This window comes from Fulmarus glacialis, unplaced genomic scaffold (genome assembly GCF_000690835.1).
Source record: "Fulmarus glacialis isolate BGI_N327 unplaced genomic scaffold, ASM69083v1 scaffold30130, whole genome shotgun sequence".
In the NCBI taxonomy this organism is placed as follows: domain Eukaryota; kingdom Metazoa; phylum Chordata; class Aves; order Procellariiformes; family Procellariidae; genus Fulmarus; species Fulmarus glacialis.
In genome coordinates this window covers 994-9,807 of record NW_009190064.1, presented here as the reverse complement: position 1 = coordinate 9,807, position 8,814 = coordinate 994, and the positions used below count along the sequence as shown (strand labels likewise).

At 55.6% G+C, this 8,814-nt stretch overlaps 1 protein-coding gene across 1 annotated transcript in view; it reads left to right on the top strand.

The window, feature by feature from the left end:
• Nucleotides 1-143: 143 nt before the first annotated feature.
• Nucleotides 144-8,814, top strand: part of RELL2 (RELT-like 2) — a 9,521-nt gene continuing 850 nt past the window's right edge. The window contains exons 1-6 of the mRNA XM_009584379.1: nucleotides 144-351; nucleotides 2,064-2,129; nucleotides 2,207-2,273; nucleotides 2,595-2,783; nucleotides 6,882-7,162; nucleotides 7,195-7,451. Of these exons, the coding sequence (XP_009582674.1) occupies nucleotides 144-351; nucleotides 2,064-2,129; nucleotides 2,207-2,273; nucleotides 2,595-2,783; nucleotides 6,882-7,162; nucleotides 7,195-7,451 (1,068 nt within the window). The remainder of the gene's footprint in view (nucleotides 352-2,063; nucleotides 2,130-2,206; nucleotides 2,274-2,594; nucleotides 2,784-6,881; nucleotides 7,163-7,194; nucleotides 7,452-8,814) is intronic.

The window sequence follows — 8,814 nt, the reverse complement described above, 5'->3', positions numbered from 1 at the left end:
CCTTGGCAGCCCACCCCGAGCCGGGAGCTGGCTCTTGCCCAAGGCAGATGAGAGGAGGAGGAGGAGGAGGAAGGGCACGGGGAGCCTGGCGGGGGGTGAGCACCAGGGTCTCTGATCCGCCTTCCCCCTTCTCCTAGATCCGCATGTCAGACCAGAACAGCACCAACGATGGGGAGTCAGACCCCCAGCACAGCCTGTCTATGGTCTTCCTCCTCGTCCTCGTCTTCTTCATCATGGGACTGGTGGGTTTCCTGATATGCCATGTCCTGAAGAAGAAGGGTTACCGGTGCCGGACTTTCCGGGATGAGCTCGACCCAGATAACAAAGATGTGCTGGCGGAGCTCCAGGCCAGTGAGTGCTGGGGCGACGGGGGCTTGCTGGGGGCTCGGGCGCTGCCTTTCGCTGGCGTGGATCGATGCTCCTTAAACGTGCTTCTGGGGTGAGGGCTGGGGTGGGAGGGTTACCCATCACGTGCTGCTGGGTTGGAAAAAAAGGGATGGGGTGGCGAGAGCAGCGCGGTGTTCCCTGGGGATTGGGAGTGTGCGGCCTGGAGAGCCCTCTGATCTGCTGGCTCTACAGGCTGGTGAAGGCTGGTGGTGCCAGGGAGGTGGGAGCCAGCATCTGGCCCTTCCCAAAGCGGCGTTACCACCAAAAGATAATTCTGATCAACAGCCAGGACCTGCCGAATCCCCAGCGCCTGAATTATAACCCGTGTTCCCTACAAGGAAAGTATCCCAAGCCAGGGCACGAGCTGTCCCTCTGCCCCTTTGGCGTTAAGAGGTCCGGCATGGGGCCAGCGTGGTGTTCGCTATCAGTCATGTCAGGGGCTTTTCTAGTCCCTCTTGTGCTCATGCAGGCCAGAGGAATAGGGGTGTTTCCTTGGGATCTCTGCCCCACGCTGGAAGGGGACCGGGTTTTTCCATCGCTTCAGGCCATCGTAAGCGGCTCTTGGGTAGTAGGATTGGGAAGTCACTGCAGCATCGAGCGTGGGTGCAAGCCAGAGCTCAGTCCAAGCAAGTTCTGTCATTTAGTGTTTGCATGAGTCTCTGCTGAAATGGAGAAGACACGTTCCTCCGGCTGCTTCCTTGCCTGAAAACAGCCAAATGGTGCTACGTGACTCCTCTGGCTCCTCTATGCTATCGGCAGTGCTCAGGAGGGTCAGCACCTCCTGCTGCCACTTCTCGTGCACGGGAGGGAAACGTGGCTCCCTCAGCTTGCCCACGGATGCAGCAGGAGCTTCCAGGCATCCTCAGATATGCTCCTCTGGCTCCAATGACTGAGCTGCACATGACATGGAGACAGCGTCTGAACCTTCCAGGATTGCCTTTGCCCGCTGGAGTTGCCACAGCTCAGGGACACATCTCTGTAGGCTTCCGGGAGCGCAGTGGCAGCCCCTGACCATGCTCTTTGAGGCAGCTGCCTACCAGACCACAACTCTGACCTGCTCACAGGAACATATAACTGCAGACTGGGCTGAAGGTCCAGCCAGCCAAGCCTCTTGCCTCCAAAGAGTGGCCAGAAGCAGGTTGCGATGAATGCTGGGGATGAATACCACAATGGAGCAGACACCGAGCCAAGTTTCCCCAGCATGCTCTTTTAAGCTTCTAACAGCGTGTAGCTCTGGGGCTTTCTCCACCAGAGATGGTTTCTCCGTATGTAATAGGCCCCAGTGGGTTTCTTTTCTGTGAACTTGTCCCGTTTACCCTTGGAGACTTTTAGCACCCGCAGCATCCTGCACCCATCCTGCACCCCCAGTCCAGGGCTGGATTGTCCCCATGAGGAGCCTTCTCCTTCAACTTGTTTTGAACCTGCTTCCCACTCGTTTCACGCGATGCTCCCCAGTTCTGAAGGAGCAATGCAACCCCCCTCTCCCTGCACACACGGCCGCTGTTTTAGCCATTTCTTTTCCAGGGCGAGGGATCCGGTGTTCCCCAGGGGCTTTCGGGCGTGATGGGGGATACAAGGCTTCTCCGACCTCTCTGTCGATGTGGCTGCTCCTGGGGAGGGGCTGTGAGCTGAGTGTCCGAATCGAAGCCCTCAGTGCCACGTTTTCTCTTTTTCAGATGAAGAGGAGGAGCTGAACGAGGACACGGTGGAGAAAATTGTGAGATGCATCATCCAAAATGAAGGTAAGCATTTCCTAGGGCTGGCCCAGAGACTTGCTGACTGCTTTGGCTGACACATTCCCTTTTTTCTCTCTCTTCAGCAAATGCGGAGGCCCTCAAGGAGATGCTGGGGGACAATGAAGGGGACATCCCAGTGCCAGTGCCCAGGTGAGGGAAGCCTATACCAGCTTGTGACTTTTGCAGAGTATGGGAGAAGCAGCCTTTGGGTATCATCTTGGTCTGCAGACTCTGCAGCCAGCCCCCTTCCAGCTTGTTATAAAGCATCTTCCCCAAAGAAGTCCTGCTCCCCCGAGGGTTGCGATGAGTACTTCACCCCACTGTCAAGGGGAATAGTCCTTCTCATTCCTGTCCTCACAGGAGGTCCCCTCCAGAGCTGCTGCTTCTCAGGGCTTGCCACACCGAGGCTGCACCAAAGTTGGGAAGACTCCTCCAGATAACACGACCTGTCATGTCCTTCTCCTATTGCAGCCTTTGTCCTCACCGTAACAGCCAGGATGGGGGCCCACCACATCACCACACAGTGCACCTGGGCTCCACGCAGGCCCCCTGCATCCACTGCAGCAAGAGGAAGAGGCACCCGCTGCATCGGCAAGGACGGTCCAAGGATGGCAAAGGCAGGATGCATCCTGGAGAGACCACCGTCTTCTCAGTGGGCAGGTACTTAAATGAGCTTTGCCAGACATGGCCCATCTGCTCTGATGGACCAAGCGCTGCGGAGAGTCTTCTCAGTTCCCCCCACGCCAGGCACCCTCTTGCTCTTCCCCATTTAGACGCTGTGCAGTAGTAGCTCTGCAGTTGGGAGTCCCAAGGACCCAGGTGCTTCCTGCACCTGGAAATGCCTGTGGTATGTGGCAGGCCATGACGCACCGGTGGCTTCTCTCCTCCTTCTCCGGGAAGTTGACTCAAGCCTGGCTTGTCCTGTTGACTCAGTGCTGGGCAGAGCCCCAAATCCACGTCCTTTCAAAGCCTGCTGTCCCAGCTACGTGCGAGCAGGGCTCTTGCTGCCCAACAGGGGCAGTGACCCCAGTTTTAGGGATCTCATTAGGAGGGGGAGGAGGTGACGGCAGGACCCAGGTGCAAGTTATCAGCCACCACCTTCAGAATGAAAGAGTGGCTACGCTCCTCCAGGTTGTTGCCTCCAATGATGACTGTAATTAGATGCCACAGGAGGAATATAAGAATAGGGGAGTATACCCAATACTTCCCACAAACACTCTTCCAGTCCCCACCTGATCTCACCTCAAGGGACTTCCTGAGCTGCCTGTGGTCTCTGCATGGTCAGTAACCTTTAGTGCAATCTGCAGGCTTGCCCAGGTTGCCCCATTCCCCAGCAGAAAGCATCCACAAGACCTTTAGCAGGGTCTTCCAGGGCTCAGCTCTGTACCACCGTGGTGACTGGGGCAGGGTGACAAGCAATGGCTGCTCCCTGGATGGCTACCCCGGTGAGACACAAAGCTCTGCTGTGCTCAGATCCTGCAGCAGGTCTTCATTCAGGGCCTAAGCCTTGGTGAAACTCCACGTTGTGGTCCAGAGAGTCCTTTCATGGTGATGTTGAGCCAGAGTGGGCATCAGGGGGTGTGGGTTTTTCCACCATCACAGCTAGGAGTCTCAGCAGGGAGGTGAACTGGGGGCTTTATGGGCAGCTGGTAAAGGGGAGAGGCATGACGGACCTCCCCACGCTGAACTCCAGATAAGATTACACCTTCTGGAGACTGACAGCTTCTGGCTTCCTCTTTGCCCGTTGCTGTCAGCTGTCCTTGGCTTAAGGGGTGGTGTTTGGTAAGCCAGATCTCTGCACAATTGCATATTCATGGCTAATCTCATTCCCTGGCCGGTACCCAGCTCCATCCACTCCTCTGTGTCCTTCGTCCATGCTCTTCTCAGTCTGCTCTCACTCACCTCTGAGTGCTGGAGAAGGTGGTCTTCTTTCCTAAAGGCACTTTCCCTCAAATCTTGGTTTCCTCTCTTTATGCTTAATATCCCGTGTCACATCAGCCTTCTCCACGGGACAGTCATTACATTTCTCCAAGGTTATATTTTAAAAGTTTTTGCTTCCCAAACCTCCTTGGTGTGAAGTCCAACTGCTAAGGGGCCTATGTGCCTATGACGTACAACCTACCTCCAAATTCTGGTTCTCGTCTCCAAGCTGGTCCCTCTTTGCTCTTTCAGATCCTGGATGACTTTTCTGGGACTGCCCTTGCTGTGTCTTACTTACTGTGAATATCCTCATTGCACAAAATACCGCGATTCATGACTGATCCTACATACAAGCGCTCCTTTAACCCAGCTCTTCTGTTGCGATCCTCAGGTCTTGTTCCTCTCTTTTTTTTGCTATTGCTTTTGTTTTGGACAGAGTGGTTGAGAGTCCATCACCCTTCCCTATTACCTACAGCTCATTGGCCAAGGCTGGTCCCCAGCTGGTAGGCATGGGCCCATTGCTAAAGGAGTGGAAAGAAGTGAGATTCGTGGAGGTCCACCAAGACCATCAGGGGCTGGAGCACGTGGCGTGTGAGGAGCTGCTGAGGGAATGGGGTTTATTTAGCCTGGAGAAGTCTAAGGGGGGGATCTAATTGCTCTCTAAAACTACTCAAAGGGGTGGGGGGAGTTTAAATGAAGGTGTAGCTAGACTCTTCTCAGAGGTGCACAGGGAAGGGCAAAAGGAAATGGCCACAAGTTGCAATAAAAGAAATGCGGATAAGACTTAAGGAAAAACTATCAGCCTGAGAATGGTGCAGCCCTGGGACAGGACCCAGAGGAGTGGAGGGATCTCCAAAACCTGACTGGACGGGGTCCTGGGCAATCTGATGGAGGGTGGGAGGTGGCCCAGTTTCGAACAGAGGATTGGACTGGAGACCTCTAAGGGCTTTTCCCACCTAAATTATTCTACACTTCTGAGGTAATCAGGGTTATATGATCTGTACTCTCATATTATTGAATGATTTACCATCTTAGGGCTTTCCCTAAGCCAGTTGTCAGTGGCAGAGCTCATCTACCAAAGCATCTGCGTCTGACCCTCCATCCTTAGCCCGATCAGCTGCAGCGTGTCATGTCCTATTGAATCAAACGCCTTAGCAATGCTGACAAGGCAGACAGCCAACGCTCTCCTGCCTTTCCCCTCACCATCCAGAGGTTGGTTACGTTACCTCTTGTGCCCCCTCCAGTCCGAAACCTGCCTGCTCCTTTGAATCCGTTCCCGGCTCTTCCAGGCTGACATTGCTCAATAGCATTACCAAGAAATGATCCTGTCACTCGTGCCTCCTCCCCGTCCCTCTTCGTGACTGGAATGTTCTCTGGTCTTCCCGAATCGCAGTGCTGGTGCCATGTCTCCAAATATCTGGAGATATTTGTGGCCTGAAAGGTCACATTTGCCGCTGCTGGACCTGACCCGAGCAGTCCTGTGGGTACCTTGTCCAGAGCTGGAGCACTTCTCTTCTTGACCCTTCCAATCATGACTTCCACTCATGGGCAGCACTTCTGACTGCAATGCTGAGGGGTCTGTAGCCCAATCCTCAGTTTGGTGGTTGTCTCCTTCATCTCTGGCTTCTCATCTGGGATCTGTTCTTACCTCTTGGACCTTTCTTCTCAGCTTCTTCCTTCAGGATGGCCGAACTGCCATCTGCTTGACCTTTGGGTCTTGTTCTTCTTTCAACCCCAGCAGTGCTTGAACTTTGCTGCTGAAATTGCAGCTGAACCTCAGCAGAGCCAGGGCCAGCTTCTTCGTGTGTGACTCAAGTGCAGGGAGAGCGGTTGCTGGGTGAGTCATGGGCTGCATGAAGTCTCTGTAGTGGGATCCGAGTTCTCTGGCTGGTGGACACCAGCTCACCATGGAAGAGATTTCCCGTCTGCTGGTCCAGCAGTGGCTTGCATTGCTTATGAAGAGGAATCACAGCGTTAGTCACAACCAGCTTGCTTGCAATTCAGACTTTTAGGCTTTGCCTACACGTTACCCCTCACAAATCCCAAAGTTATGGTAGATCCCTAACTTCTCCCCAGGTGCAATATTGCATCACCTCTGATTATAAATGCACCTTTTGTGGGTGTCAGACCAACTTCTGCAATTGTTCTCCTGCCTACCCTGGAGCTCTGAGCTGTTACCTGGTACATGGTGGAGCCTTGGTGAACCATCTAGGTACCATCCATCACTCCAGGGGATGGTGTCAGGTGCTCTGGCAGATTTTAGCCAACTTCCCTGGCTTTTGATCCCTGTACCCAAACACAGCCTGCTCTACCAAAACCCTCTCCCTGCCTTCACTTAGGGTGCACTGCCTGCCAAAAACGCTGGCTTTTGTTCCCCTGATGGTGGTTGGTCTCTGGTGTAACATCCACATGGTTCTGCATGGCCGTCCCTTCCTTGCCAGGCTCAGACCATTTGCATTTCACCTTCTGAATCAACACCTGAATTTCTGTACAAGCTCCTGTTTGTCCAGGTTGCATCTCGGAGCATTTCTAAGAGCTGTGACCCATCTCACCGCATGCACGACAGGCTGGCAGGATCTGCACCAGCCAGCATCTGGATTGACCTTTTCATCCTTCTCTTTCTGTTTGTTTTGCCAAAAACGAAGGGAAAAATGGGGTTAAGTCAGTGGGGGCATGGCTAGAGTGGGGGTCAGTGGTGTTCAATGGGTCTGAAAGGTTGGAGGTCAGCACCAGTCCATTACAGAGAGAGGAGAACCGAGGCTGGAGGTGCAGGCAAGCTGGAAATACAGCTGGGGGAGAGGAAGGAAGGGATTTTGATCCATCCTGTCCCCATTCCAGGTTTCGTGTCACACACATCGGGAAGAAACCCACTTTCCACGAGCAGCAGGACGGTCCCCTGCCCGACGGCAGCCGGGAGCCGAGCACAGAGGAGCTGGAGCACAGCAGCGACCGGCTCCAGCGGGAGCGGGTTCGCAATGGGACTGCCCCCGCGGGTGGCCTGCAGAACGGAGCCGTCCAGAAGGGTGCCCAGAGCAGCAAGGGTGGGGAGCAGAGCCGCTCCACCACCCCAGCCCCGAACACACCAGCCAGCTCCGGCACTCGCGACAGCAGGCGGGCGGGCAAGGGCTCCAGCGTGGCAGGCTCGCTGCAGGAGCTGGCACTGCTCCCGGGAGCACGAGCCGCCAGAGGAAGCTCCTGAGCCATCGGGTGCTGGGAGGGTCGAGTCCCAGCATCCCAGGAGAGCTGGTGCAGGAAGGAGCCAGCATCTGCCTGGAGGAGACCGGACTGGGGTCGGCAGATGAAGTGTCGGATATTCACGGGAGCCTGAGTCTGCACGAACAGGCTGATGAGTTGGGAAAAGATGACAGCAGCAGAAAACTGCCCAGAGCAGAGGACATGGGGCAGCAGGTAGGTTCCTCCTCTTCCTTGTCCCCCTGCGGTCCCCTGGGCCGGAGGGTTTGAAGGGTTGTGGCACGGCACCCCAAGTCCTGCTGCCGACAAGACCAACCAGCCCAAGCGCGGTGGCGTGAGCTGTGCAGCGGGGCGGGGCGAGCCGAGGCTTGCGCCAGGCTGACTGCGGCGTGGGACCTGCCCAGTCCTGCCCACCCTGTTTCTGCTTACCTTTTTTGATTGCATTTTCCCATCCGTTTTCTAATGTCTTTCTAATTTCTAACGCCCCAGAGTCACCATGACAGTTCCCACCTCGCCGGTACCCACACTGGGAGGGAAAAGCAGGTCACTGGTTGACTTGCATGGGGGATGCTGTAGACCTGCTGCCAGCTGCCTCTCGGGCAAGGGATGCATTTTCCTTGTTGGGCTCTTTGGGGACATCCATTGGGATCACTTTTTCTTGACCTGGGGGAGCTCTGCTGCTGCACAGAGCTTGGTCTCTCCAAAACTGTACCCTGACTGCAGTGCTGGGGCTCAACAGGGCCAGCAACGTACAGGCAGGGACAGATGTCTCCAGGAACCTTTCTTGCCTTGAAGCCTAGGAAATGGTGAAGCCAACTGGTCATTTCTTGGTTGTTCTTCCCTGCTTCAGAGGGGCTGGTGCTGGCTGTGCTCAGAGAGGAGGACAGCCCATCCTGGCTGGAGCTCCCAGCACCCTGGTATCTCCCAACCTTCCCACAGAACCAGTGTGGTTCTGCAGTTGGGGGAAGACCTTGCTGGAGGTGCTAGAGAGCTCCAGGGCAGCACTGGCGAGGACACCATTTGCTTGGCCATCGATGGCCCCTGATTTGGGGGAATTGCTCCCTGCCACTGCCTCCGGGCTGTTACCACTGAGCAAATGATGCTGTCGGTGGTGGTAGCAGACACCCAACGTGTTCACTCACTCGCACGTTCACCCGTGGTTCTGCAATTGGGGAAAGACAATTTTCATGGAAGGGGACTGGGGGAAGTTGCCTGGTGCGATGTCACCCCACCAGGGCTGCCGACATCGAGCAGCCCCAAGAGCTGGCCTCGGCTCGCCCCACAAAACCAGCACCGGGGCACACGTGGCAAAGCCCTTGGTAGAAAAAGGAAGCAAAACCCATCTGGGTAAAAATCCCAGCGTGCTTCAAAGCCAGGGACATTCCCTGGGCTGGCTCTGCTGGAGCCCCACGGGCCAGGCATGGCCCATGGCAGCAGCCCTTGGCAGGGAGGTGGGATGGGGCAGGACTGGGTCAGCCTGGGAGAGCCCAGGGAAAGGTGCCTAGCTCAATGTAGGCTAAGGAAAAAGCAGGAACCCGCTGTGTTTATTGTTTCCCTCTTCGCTTTCTGGTGGCCGGGC